Raw genomic sequence first — 14,286 nt, forward strand, 5'->3', positions numbered from 1 at the left:
GGGGGGGGGGGGGGGGGGGGGGGGGGGGGGGGTGTTCATTTTCTGGTTTTCAGTCTAGCCTTTTCCCAAGAACTAAGTCCATCGTTTTCAAATTAAACCTAATCACTGTTCCTACAATTGAAAGATGACTTAAATGAAGCAGAAAGCTTGTGTATGTTCAGTAAAGGCAAGTCGACCGTGAAGTACCCTCCAGTGTTTTCTATAGAGGCTGTTTTTCCCCACTATTTTTAACAAAACTTTTTCTGTAACGACAACCCATCATTCTCCACTTTAGTGTAATCACTGTTCTTTAGACAGGCACGACAGTTCAAACGAGGAGGGAAACTTTTCAGAGGCCGACTCTTGACGGCAGGTTTCAACAAGTTACTCCCAAGCAGCTACCTTTGCCAGGGAAAGAATGCCCTCAGAGAAAGCTCAAATTAAATAACTAAAAATAAGACATATAGAGGATGGCCCTGCGGCAAATAGGTTCCCAGAATGGAAAAAAAAATATTTTGATGAAGCTTGTAGAAAGCCTTGTATTTAACTTCAAGTTGCAACAAGTCAACTAGCAATTGACTTTTCTTGGGCAGAGATTAACCTACAGCAACTACAGTCAAATGACTTCAAGGACATAATTAAAATGAAGGTTAAATAAAGGGATTATGGCTTATCGCAGGTTTCTTCTAGGAAATAATCACAGTACAGTGAGCAGTTTGAAAACTTAAAACCTCACAGACTATTTAGATCAGTTTCATTTTCATAGAACCTAATTTTAACTTCACAAATTGGTTGCATTTAGAAGCTGTGGCTAGGAGTTGCGACACCAACTGAAAGCTGATATGACAATAAGTCCCATTGTACTTAGTCAGGCCGACTTACAAAATAAAAATCCAACTCGTGATACACGAGTAGGAGCATTTGCTTATCAATGTATGCAGAAGTTAACCGCATCGTGCAAGAGACATTTCTCACAGGGAGTGAAAAACAACTGAGACAAGAGAATTAAACACCAAGTGGGGAGACGGATTTACTGCCTGGCTTCTCTGAAGAGTATTATGGTAATTCTCCCACCACTGACACATCCATAACTAAAAACAAGATGACTTTGCACAAATGTCAAGAAAAAGAAGCTAATCCTTTGTTATGTGTGCCCAGATGGTCACAAGATGAGGGAACAAAGACCCTCCCCCCTGTGCCACTGGGAAAACCTGATTCAAAAGTCATAGATTCCTCCTACCTGTAACACAAGCCATGCAAAAATATCCTTGCCCTGTCACACAGGACAGTGAGCACATACAACTTTTGCAATTACTTTTGTCGTGGTGAGACTCACCAGGCAAAAGCCCTTAACTTATTCTGGAAATAAAATTTATTGATATTTATTTATTTGTATCTGTATGTTCCAAACCACCACCGCTTCACCAATAAACTACTACTAATACCCTATTTATGAGAATGCGAAAGTAGATTTAGCCATTTTGTAAAGTGTTTCAAACATACAGATCATGCAGATAATTTTGCAGAGGAGTGAATTATACTGCAGGAGTGATTTGAGAAATTTCCTTGGACATTCAGACACCTTTGCATTTGCTACAACTCTCGTTTGCCATTTTAATTAATTGTAAATGCTATAAATACAAGCTCACAGCAGCTGCACAAACTTCCCAGCCTTTAAAGTCTAAATGGTGTTTGTGCCATCATGCACTAATGACAGTATGTACTGCATGTGCATCCACACATGCATCTGTCTGTTTGCACATGCTTTGCCACATAAATACATTGGCAGTAACAGTGCTCTACTCTTAATCCAGGGCTTCTATTATATCCAGTGTATCATCTACTGGGTTCCGTTGTGTCACCTCACAGCAAACAGGTGACTGTGATGAAAGCAGTCACACAAAAAAACAGCTATCCTTCATTTTTAATATTACTGCTATTTTTGGCTACAGGACATATTGCTAACAATTAGCATCCATGCAGAACTGCACCGCTCTATCTAACACCTCCTTGACTGTCTACAATAAATAGCAATGGCCCATGACTGACTCAGTCAAACCGAAAAAGAGAGACCACTGCCCCCAGCCCTAGCAGGGCTTCACCACCAACCAGCGCTCCAGAATCTTTGGAATCTCTGGAAGTGGGAATGTGGGAACGCTGGAGATGTGAGTAATCTTTCTGTTGCGCAGTCCGTTTCCAAGCTTCCAGAGATCTGCGGCTATAAGGGGAACACCGTGAGGCCAGCTAAACCTGGCATAGCACCCTGGAGTCCAAACTGGGACTTCTGAGAAAGCCTGCCTGTGCACAGCTCCACCAAGTGAAGTTTTTTGTATGCATGTAGCTTCTAGGCAGCAAGGTGCTCTCTTCAGTGTGTGTGTGTGTGTGTGTGTGTGTGTGTGTGTGTGTGTGTGTGTGTGTGTGTGTGTGTGTGTGTGTGCACGCGCAAGAGGCAGAGACAGGAGGACAAAGAAAATCTGAGACACATATTTTTTACCAGCACCTCAGGAAATGAGCACCTACAAAATAACTCTATTTCAAGGTCTTCAAAATGGATTTTATTAGAAAGTGTGTAAGTGCAACAACTAATGAGTGTTTCTCAGCATGTGTACTCACAGCTGTGCAGCAAACAGTCGGCTCATCTTTGCCACATGCTCGTTGTCGTCCATGTCGCTGTCCCCCTGGTCCCCGCTCAGCTTCCTCTTGGTGGGGCTGATGGGAGGAGGACCCGTCCTGTGGCTGGAGATGGAAGAAGAGGATGATGACGACGAAGAGGAGGAGGAGGACGAGGAGGAAGATGAGGACAGAGACAGGGACTGGAGTCTGGGGTCGCCCCTCAAAGCTGCTTCACCTGAGAAAAGGAGAAGATGAAGGAGAGAGTGAGTTATTAGTGATGCTGAGCCTCTATTACAAAGTTTGAGAATTCAAACATCTTTATGAGGACAGAGAGCAGGTAAAGTCTACTTTTACACCAACTCTAAAAGAGGCAAGGAAGCTCCAGAAATTTAGAGTACAATGAAAAAAATAACTATTATTATTATACAATGAGAATATTTGTTAAGTTTTCAAACATGACTGAGCATGAACTGACACTCATGCCTTTGCTGTCAACTGACACGTTTACACTCCCAACAGGGTGCTCAGCCATGGATGTAAATTAGGGGTAATTAGTCAAAATGATGGTATGTTCAAGTAGGAAGCAATATTTTTATTGCCACTTTAAACAAGTTGACCACAAAAACTACTTCATGACAGTGTTACTGTACAGGCTGTGTTCCAGGTCAAACTTTGGATTTTGTTGACTTTTACTGTTTGCTGAGTGAGGCACAAACCTCTGGCATAAGCAGAGGAGTATCTGGTTAGGAATGTTTTGGAAGAAATAGCTGTGGATGGGTTCTGCATGTGTGTGTGTGTATGTGTGTGTACTATATCTCTCTGTGTGTCTGACTCTCTCTGCTTCCCTGCAGTCTTGTCCTGGTACAGAAGGCCTACAGAATCGTCAGTGAGTGGGAGTAAGAGCAAAAGAGAATCAGGAAAACTACCACTGGCTCTGTCTCAGCGCGGGGACTTTCCACTGCTTCGACCTCATGTATCTGTCTGGCTCTTCCAAAACAAAACATGAAGCCTCGACTCGCAGCTTTCTTCATAACTACTCCCATAAAAAACAGTTGGTTACTAACACTATCCCTTGTAATGCAACGCCAATTGATTGTTCCTGCTTCATTTCAAATGATGTTGATCATATATTGGAGATTTATTTATTTTTCTGCAGAATCAAAATGAAAACCCTATCACATAAAAGAAACACCCGGACGATATACAAGTATAAATGCATCAGTGCCGATTAGCATCAGCAGAGACATAACCATTCAAAAAGTATTGTTCTAAATGTTTGTCCTTATTACTTTCAAAGTTGTGATGACTCTGCTGGACACTTCTTATTGATTCTGGGAATTTAAATACACATTCTTTATTTTGAATATTTTTTTTAAAAGGTGATTATCGGATTTTACAAATCTGGATGAAAAGTGAAGTTAAAATACTATTTAGAAGCATAACACTTAGAGAAAGTCTCCTGTATGGGATTCTTTTGTTGAAAGAAAACACAATGACTTTTGGATGCATGAGGTCATAAAATCTGAGTGAAAACCAGTTCAACCCCGATCTGAAAATAATTATATCATTAAGTCATTCAGAAAGCTGTAGCACTCACACACACAAACACACACACCCTGAAAAGGCTTTGTAATGTAATAAAAATATGTGCTCTATTCCTCCACTGTTTCTATGCATGTTTAGTTTTAGCATGGCCTCCCAAACACAGCAGCAGCTCCTCTCTCTCTCTCTCTTTCTCTCTCATGTTCCTGCTCGCCCCACTGTGTACCATGGCAACAAGGGTGACATCATTGTTTTTGGCAGGGCAGAGGGATGGCAATAAAAGGAGGGAGACTGTGACACTACACTGTCCAATCAGGGTCCAGGACACATAAAAAGCTTATCAGAGGCTCAGGAGTGAGGCGCTCAACAAGGGTCGAATCTGCAAGTGTCTCCCCTGCAAACAAATAAGACATTTGGCCGCATAAGTCAAACACTGTTGACCGACCTGCTGCGTAACAGTGAACCTGAGCAACATTACACTCAGTTACCAGTTAGGTGTACAATCTAAAAACTAATGAAGCCCTGCATTCATGAAGGTCATGATATTTAGTTTTTTGTTGACAGCGGTTTAGAGAGATGAATTCAAAGTCATTTTGGAGGCAGTGTGAGATTCAGTTGTAACAAAATCCGAACACAGATTTACACTACATTAGTTCTAGCTAGGGGTAACTAAATAAACTGGCGACTAGGTGTATAGATTTGCATTAAAAACAAAACTCTGTGAGGCATGCCTCTTTCAACATGACAGACTTTTAAAAGTAAAATGTTTGTGTTGGTGTTTCTGAAGCCTAGTTAAAATGTAACCAAATGATATTTGAACAGCAGTGGGTAAAAAAAAAAATACACAGGATGAAAATGCTAGAATAGGACTCTCTGCTTTGCCCTCCTGTCTTTTCATGCAGTTTAACCTCAAAAGACAGTTGGGAACAAGAAGACGTGCTATGCTATACACAAGAAAATTAGCTACAGCGTGTATGTATTAGAAATACTGACACAAAGTATAACAATTTATCTATTCTGCATATTTGTTTAGCACATAAAAAAAACATTGCAATATTACTAAATTCAACTAGCAGACAATCAGTGGAAAGACTATGGCTATTGCACAGAAGTAAAGCTCCACTCCACTATCTTTTCCCCTCTGCTCGCTCAGTTCATTAGGTCCACATGATCAAAGCCTATTTCTCTTGACAGAACTTCAAACAGCTTGGAATCAGGATGAGATTGGATTACAAACGGAGGTGAACCTCTCTATCACTCCCATTCCCTCCCTCTTTCTCCCCTCTTCCCTTTCCCCCTTCAGATACTTAAAAAAAAGATGAGTCCAAGCATGTCCTCTTCTCTCTCTCTGCAAAGTGATTATTTTTGGCGGAGTATCTCTGTAACCTGAACTTGCCCCCCTGGGTTGACGTAAAAAAATTTTTTAAGTCCATAGAGGTTTTAGGCTTTAAATACTTAAAAAGGACATACAAAAAAAACTCAGAACATCTCGTCTGTGTGAGCTGAACTTTTAAACCGGACGTTAGATTGGTTTGATCTCTGACAGAAAGAGGAAGGGAGAGCAAGACAGACAGACGAGGAGGGAGAGACGTTGACAAAAGTACATGGCTTTGAGGAGGTTTTCAACCTTGTTTATTTTCTCCTGCTCAGCACCAAAAAGGGACAGTCAGCATTCCCCAGCACCCCTCACTGCCAGGCATACAACTGGTAGCAGCTTTACAGAAAAAGAAAGAGAGAGCTGGAGGGAGAGACAGATGAACAGACAAACAGAGAAAGAGAGGGGCAGAGGGCTAAAACACTGCAGGGCGGTCAAATAGTGCAAATCAATCACACAACTGGCTAAAAACAATCATTTCCAAAAATATAATCAACAGCACAGTTTAATATGGTTGTGAAACATAATGGTTTGAAATGAAATGGGAGCAATCAGTTGGTGTGCTACTGCAGGAGATTGGAGTGTACAGTTAGCAACTGTTTACAATGCTGCAGCAGGCAACCAGGCGTTCTTGATCTGCAAATTAATGGACTTCCTTGATCAGTTATTGTAACAAAATGAATGTAATAATGGCATACTCTGTATGCTACACTGAGCGCTAAACGGCACACGGTAGAGGTTAGCTGTCTTGTTCTAAAGCATGACAACAGGGTTCGATTGCTGCTATGCTACCTGGCACCATAAGCACATATTGCCCGCACTTCAAGGCCAACTTATATATGACTTCATAACTGCTGTAAAATTTATAGATTTAACATGAATTCCCAGAACTGCTTTGTATTCAAAATCAACACATTATTGCTTTTGACACATTCGTCCATCCACCCGGGACTACAACACAAGAAGGCAATGCTAGATGTGATCTTTCGAAGCCCAAAAGTGAGATGAGGTAAGTGATACAGACAGAGAAGGTAACATGGGTCAGACAGAAAACACTGATACTGTGTAGATCAATGTCACTTATATAGTATACTAACCAAACTTTGACAGTCAGAATCTGTGTTACCGTAGCATAATTAACAGACGGAAATTACTATCAACCTTTCATTTCATTCGTGTGATTCTTTTTGTCGTTTTGTTTCACATTCAAGCACGGGAAAAGTCAGAGGGAATTGGATGGAGATCAATGTCTTAATACTAAACTTTGTCAGTCAATGTATTAGCCCCCAAAAAGCCATAGACATCAATGAAATAGTTCCATTTATCTTGTTATCCTTGTCTGTTTTTAATCACACTGACAAAAAGCTCACTGTGTGCCACTTCGCATCCTTCCAAAAACTGACCTGATCCTTAAACTAATCATTAAACCTTAGACAGTTATTCAAAAGCATTAAATTGTGTAGTGTGCATGTTTGATTATGCTAAACGCCAGATTTTTTTTTTTAAATTAGGCCACACCGAACCTTTCTCTTGATCAGGGTACAGGTACACACATACAAGACAACTGACACACCTGAACAGGCTAATGTTAATGATGACAACAGTGAGAAAGCTTCAGTATAGAAGTGAAGCTCTTGGGATAGTGCACCGGTATGAATGAGTACTTGTCAGGAATGTATTTGAGTATGTGTGCTCATGGATACAACAAGATGTCTGCACACTGAAGATCACAAAGCTCCAACCCCTTCTTGGCTCAACATGTTTGAACACGAAGGGCTTTTCTTTCACTCTTTTTACTGATTGGCTCTTTTCCATTTGTGTTCTTATCATGAGACACATGATAAGAGTGAGGTTTTAGCTCAGTCAGCTAAAAAAAAAAAAAAAAACACACACACAAACCAAAAAAAAAACAAATAGATGGGCGAATCCTGCTTTTATGTGGTTCCAGAGATAGAAATAATGTATTGTGTCTAAATCTATCACATAAAAGAAACACCCGGACGATATACAAGTATAAAAATAACACTAAAAAGTAGTCCCCTCCCCTCTTCACTCCTGTAATTTTCTTCACTGGGATAGACAGGATGAAACCTGAGAAAGATGAAGCTCTGCTGTGACACATACAACCCTTCTGACTGGCTTCAGTCCCAGGCCAGTGGCAGTCTTATCCGTCACAAAAATGGCTCAAGAGCCCAAACCCCTGAGGAAACTTGAAAAAGCCACATGCCTAAAAGCAAGAGTTTTAGCTGCAGTTTTTCAAAACAGGAATTACAGCAACACAACACTCTTGCTTGGAGAGACCACAATCACATGCATAATCGCTAAAACCAAACATCTTCCCTTCCTTACTTGCTCATATAAAATGGTACTTGGACACCTGCCGGAGTGCCTCTCTGACCCTCCCTGCAAATCTGCAAAATGGTTTTCAATTGCACGGATGCACAAATTCATTATGTTACATGTAGAAAGGAGCTGCTAACTGTGGTACAGTAAAAGTAGGGGAAATAAGCCCAGCAGAGAGGGAGAGATGAAAAGAAAGCCTTTTGTGTTTTGTATAAATCAACCTTGGACGGGCATTAATCATTAGTCACAACCTTTAACAACTCTTCACTATTTACAATCCTAACATGAAATTTTAGGTGAATTTCAGTAGGAAAACCACAGGTCGGATTCAATCTAAACTTAATTAAACAAGGAATTATATTATTTCAATGTTGGAGTTCATTATGCATGTTGCAGTAGAAATCAGGGGCGGAGAGACAGAGGAGGGAACTTGTATTTAGCCCCCAGAAAGACTGGATGATATTACAACCTGACATGTGAGCACTAGCTGCAGAGCGGAGGACAGGAGTTACACTGCTTCAAAGTCAGTCACTTTGCAAAAGGCATGGAAGCTCCTGGTCTGTGTGTCCACATGACATAACATGAAATACTATGCTGCCCTGCTAGAAATAACTCTTAAGCCACACTGCAGAGTTAGGAGAAGACAAGCCCCAGCCCTCAACAAATACACATATTATCTTAAAATGCAAAAGCAGTTTGTTGTGCTGGGTTCAAATCACTAAAAAACATATTGTGTCAATCCTTGAGACTTTGTCAGAATCTGATTCAACTAACTTACAGGCAGACAATTAACCACAAATATCACAACGATAGGAATGCAAGAGGTTGGTATGAATAAAAGAGAGCAGAAAGTCTGAATAAATGAGCAACGAACTAGTAACAGAGTGAATCAGCCAAAGGAGAGCCATTCACACATGGCTTCCAGTCTATTGAACTTTTCAGCATTTGGCCTCAATCATTAGACAGGTCTTCTTCAAAAATGAAGAGACAAGCTTATAAACATGCAGTTTTTCAGATAACGAGCAAATAACGTTAGGTAAAAGTGAAAATTTACGCTTTATTAACTACATTTACTAACGTTACGTTGCTAACGGTTATAACTAACGTAAATTACGTTCTGTGGAAAAATAACGTACGCTGGCGTTACGCTCAAAACGTTAAAAAGTTACAACCAGTTAAAGAAGTCATTATTCATAAGTTGCGTAGGAATTCAATTAATCAACGTGTATTAAATCCAACAACTTTTCTCTGCAATACGTGCAGAAAGTAACAGCTAGGCTACCGCAAGTAACTTGAGTGAAAACTTCGACCAACAACGTCGCTAACTTAACGTTAACTCGGCGTAACGGCCACTGCCGAGCTTTTTAGAAACAACCGTAGTAACACCCTCAAACCTTTCACTTTACCTTCGTAGCAGAGAATGCCAATGTTGTTGTTCATTTTGTCCAGGTACTGGTAGTTCAACAGGTCCATTTTCGTTAGTAGCATTTATCGAGTTTTAACAAAAAAAATACCAGCTTTTTCTCCTTCTCTCAAACGACGGTCAAAAAGCTAAAGGCCCAGCCTCCAACTTTGATTTATCTAGAAGTCTCTTTAATAAAATGAAAACCAGCGGAGAGGATCGACACCAGATCACTTCAGTTATTCTAACGACTTTACTTTTTTGAAATACAGGTAAATGTATCGCAGTGACAGAGAGCAAAACAAAGAGTAGCGCCAGTTCTCCTCACAGCCAGCTGTAAGTCGACTGCACTGACACGCAGGCTATGCTTGGTATGACTCCTATGCTGCACCAGTGGTTTCCTCTGTTGCTGAGAGGGGCGCACTGGGCATGCTCGCTAAATCCCTGGAGCGCCTCAAATATCAGGGATGTTTTACGCGCAAGATCAGCCTCTCCAAACTCATGCACAGAGAAAGAGAGAGGAGAGCGACAGAGAGACCCAACGGGCTGCAGCAATCCCGAATTACATTTTTAAAGTATCACAAGTCTCAGTGCAGAAGTTTTGCCACAGGATATTAAAACATGCCCAAGATTGTTGTGGAACAACAGACGCACCTGAGATACCAAAGAATATAGAAGTGATAACTGAGATTAAAAGGTGCCATAAAGGTTGCCATAACCTTATCGCAGGGTGTGAGTCCGTGCAGTGATAACATAAAAGTTATAAACTTTGATAAGTCACTATAAATGTACTGTTTACAGATATGGGAGCACAGAGATGACACAAAGGAGAAAAAATAGCCAGGAGGGTAAAAAGAAAGGTAACAGTGTTTCTCTTGAAGGGGTTTCTGATTATAAAACGTTAATTTTGGCAAAGATGGTGATGTACCCTCAATCTACAATGTGTTGATGTGTCAGGCCCCTTACAACAGAATATAATATAATAGACTAAGGACTTTTCTTTATACCGTGATGACGCCTCAAGTAGGTATGTACACATGTTTACACATGTAAGAAGAAAAAAATAGAGCAGATTATATAATCTATATATTCAATGTGCAATGTGAACAATTGCTTATAGCTGTCTTATACATGGAAGAAAGCAAACTTCACTGTGTTGATCTTAATAGACATAAAAATTTACCAAGGCCCAGTGAAGTCGCCTCAATTTCAGAGTGGTTCTCTCCTGCCCCCTGGTGCTTGAGATGGGCTACTCCAAGGTTATATCTTCAATAAAAGTTATTGATGTGGAAAAAGCAGGAGGCAAATGGGATGAAAAGAGGAAATATGTAGGCTATCATCATGAACATGGCTGTCATCGCATTATATAGAGAAGAGTTTCCTCTGGGTACGTAATTGAGAACATAATGAGCAGGGTGTGGCTGTGCTTTAGAGTGTGACTTTACATGCAAACACACATTTGCTATGCGCATGTTCTCATGTGACACATACCCGCAAAAAAAACACACACTGACCGGGAAATGAGAGGCGTCATGAAAAGATCAGACAAAATGATGTCACAGCCAACTCAATAGACAAGACCTGGTTTTGAGGTAAAATTAAACATATTCTCAAAGCAATAGAAATGACTCAGAAAGAAAGAAAAAAAAACATTTTGTATTGCCTTGCCTTCATCCAGTCTGGCACCCCTGGATCTTTACCTTAGTAAGACTGCCATGCCAAGAAAGGAACAAGGGGAACCACTAAGAGAGAAAATGAATTAGGAGGAAGAGATAAAGCTTTCAGGTGGATTTACTTTTCTATCCTGGGCTAACCAAAGTTATGGCCGTTTCGCTGACCTCTGTCTCACTACACAGGCCTCTCCTAACTTCTACACTGTTCCAACACTGCTCAAAACTGGATTAACAGACTAATTATACAAACTTTACCCCTGTCTCACACTACCTCTCTCATGCACACACACACAACTACAAAACAAACACGTTAATCTACACAGACACAATCACACATCTACCCTTCTCTGCTTTACAAACGCACATCGTTCCACATTGTTCCACACACCTCCCCCTTTATTTCTCCTACACACACACGCAAGCACACAACTACACACAAAAGGCCTCTTCCCTCCTCCCTTTTTGCCTCCCCCTCTAACGGTGGCTCAGAACTAAGGAACATGGCTCTTGTCTCATTGGATAGCCATTGTTTCCAGTTTCACACACAACAAGGCTGAGTTCAGACAGAGGGTTCATTCAGTGCTGCTGCTGCTACTACAACTGGTGATGCAGGTTCCAACTAACTCAGAGGCTTAAACATTTAAAAACTAAGGACTGAAATCAAAATTTGTGTGACAATATAAAAACAGTTGTTGCAGGATGTAAAATTAAATTTTTGGAAGCTTTATTGTTCAGTGTCACAACTTTTCAGGACATATAAACCACAAAGCTCTACTGGTTCAGGTGGCACACATCCATGCACACAAACCCGTATGTCATGTGATCATCTTCTCATATTTCCAGACTGTTAGAAACAAGACGTCATTCTATTCACTGGAGTGGAGGAATAAAGACAGACAGTAACAGGCTTGTACTCCCATATGGCCTTCGGCCCAAGTTGCCAGACTTAAAAAACTGCCCATCATAACAACCGAAAATGGAAAGAAGACAAAATAGCACAATTAAAAGTATTTTTTCATAGGAAACATGGGTTTATGGCTGACACTGATGTTGTGAAATCTAAATCATCGTGTTAAGGGATAAGCCTGAAATTATTTAAAGGGCTGACTTCCACCTCCTCCTTTGTTAACAGAGATTTGACATTTGCATTAGTCAACAGGTTACAGTTAAAATGTTTTTTCCCAGACGTAAAACAATTAAATCTGATGCAACTTTTAGAAAGCAAGACTCTAAATATCAGCCCAGCAGGTTGTCTTGTATCTAGACAACATGTAGCTCAGGAAAAAAAATGGTTTGAATATAAAACATCAACATCCACAGGCAGTAAGTGCCAGAGTAACAGTAACAGGGCGTAAAAGGATACAATTCAACATAGCAGATTTGTCAGACACCATAACGTCCTTGAATGAGGCAGCTCATTGGAGCAAATAAAGACTTAAAGGTTCTCCACAATCTTCTTGGACTATCAAGGATATACAATATTCCATGTATAGATTCTAAAAAGTTGACCACCTGTCCTTTGGGGCGGCTGTGGCTCAGGAGGTAGAGCAGGTTGGCCGTTAATCGGAAGGTTGGCGGTTCAATCCCTGGCTCCCCCTGGTTGCGTGTCGAAGTGTCCTTGGTTGCGTGTCGAAGTGTCCTTGGGCAAGATACTGAACCCCGATTTGCTCCTGGCGGCTGTTCCGCCAGCGTGTGAATGCTAGTTTCTGTTTGAGCACTTAGGCTCAGTGTATGAAGGTGAATGCAGATGTAGTGTAAAAGCGCTTTGAGTGGTCGAAAAGACTAGAAAGGCGCTATACAAGTACGGAGCATTTACTTTGGCTCCTTAATTGACTCAAACTGTGTCTTTTTCACTTTTTGCCCCAGACGTTGTGTCTGCCATGCAGTAAATTAGACAACTCAGGAGTGAACCATGGATGAATATGACTCTTTCCTCTATATTTACAACAAAGGGTATGCTTATAAAAATACCAATAACGCCATCACTAACGTCACTCAACATTTCAACAAAAATCATAAAAATTTCTTCTACAAAGTTGTCATGTTTTGGGAATTGTTGGACATCATTCTAGCTTAGTGCTGCTGGTTATTAGATGCGTTTCCCTGTGGCTGCAGCATTTGTCTTGCAATTATTACAAACACTTGACTGCAAATTGACTTAAAAAGGGAAACACAGTCTCCTAACACTGTGCCTTTGTCCTGGCTTGGCATGATTCAATACTAAGGAGATTAATGGTTACACAACAAGTTGGTGAAATTCCACCTCTTTCTTCCGTAAGGACAAGTTGTTACACATAACTTAGCCTACTGTGGAAATAACCTTTTCTCCTCACCGTTTCCCCAGCTTGCTTTCTTCAGCATGTCTCAGAAGCAAAGAGGTCGCAGTCAGGCTGCTGACCTATACCGTTAACTGTAGGAAAAGGCAGGCTGCGGTATCACCGTTAAATTAACTGAAGTATCCGCGTAATTACATTAAACGTCTGTGTAAAAGCACCACTGCTTCACTAAAGCTTGTTTTACTTACTTGAACTACAGACGTGACTTGGTTTTAGTATGTTCTCTGGACTTACAAATTAAGTTCTTCTTAGAGTTGGATGTCTGTAATCAGGTTTGATTTCTACTCTTAGAACAATTCAACTTAATTTCAAAATTAAATGGGTATAGGGTCTTTCAATGTACTCACCCATTCACTCATCTATCATTTAGTGGTATGGGCATCCACCTGCCCTTCATCTCCAGTGGAGAATTCCTGCTTTCCTGTCATTATCCCCTTTCTTTACTTCCTACCTGCCTATTTATTTATCTAATCTATCAGGACAAGGCGCTGCCACACCTACTCAATCTCCTGCGGTGTTGTATGTCTCTCTCAACAGGTCTGGGCTTCTCCAGGGAATGGGTGTGTCTGGATAACAACAAGGCCAGGTGGTGATTCAGAATGCTTTATTAACACACTCCAGTGTTGTGACACAAACACTGGCAGAATAAAACGCCGTAGCCTGATGGTAGTGTTAAAAAAAAATGTGGTGACTTCTGCCTCTCTCATCTATCCTGCTCCCTTCCTTATCTTACCATTTATTTACTTAAGAAAATATCATTTATGCCTTGTTGAAAATGTAACGTCCTTTAAACTTGATTATAAACGTGATCTTTAATAAGTCAAGGGTGGAAGGACTCTCACACTGGCGATTACTTTATGGCGCCCTCCGTTGAAATACCACACACCATTACAGGCTTTGTTTACATAATGGCATAATGTAATAATTGAAGACGTTATTCCCTTCTGAAATGTGTTGTCTCAGCTCTTGGTATTAAGGTGGTTACTTAACTGTGACTTTTCCACAAATCTTGAGGCTGTAGAA

General features: G+C 40.7%; 1 protein-coding gene across 2 annotated transcripts in view; it reads right to left on the reverse strand.

Moving 5' to 3' along the window:
• vgll4b (vestigial-like family member 4b) overlaps positions 1–14,286 on the reverse strand; it is a 39,030-nt gene that overhangs the window by 12,276 nt on the left and 12,468 nt on the right. Inside the window, exons 1-2 of one of the 2 annotated variants that reach the window (XM_046075536.1) lie at positions 9,259–9,650; positions 2,593–2,827 (exon numbers count right to left, since the gene is read on the reverse strand). In XM_046075536.1, coding sequence (XP_045931492.1) covers positions 2,593–2,827; positions 9,259–9,340 — 317 coding nt within the window. In that variant the 5' untranslated portion in view covers positions 9,341–9,650. Of the gene's footprint in view, positions 1–2,592; positions 2,828–9,258; positions 9,651–14,286 lie in introns of those variants that run through there. The other variant, XM_046075537.1, reaches the window with a different exon arrangement.

The sequence above is a fragment of the Micropterus dolomieu genome, linkage group LG18 (assembly GCF_021292245.1).
Source record: "Micropterus dolomieu isolate WLL.071019.BEF.003 ecotype Adirondacks linkage group LG18, ASM2129224v1, whole genome shotgun sequence".
NCBI lineage: Eukaryota > Metazoa > Chordata > Actinopteri > Centrarchiformes > Centrarchidae > Micropterus > Micropterus dolomieu.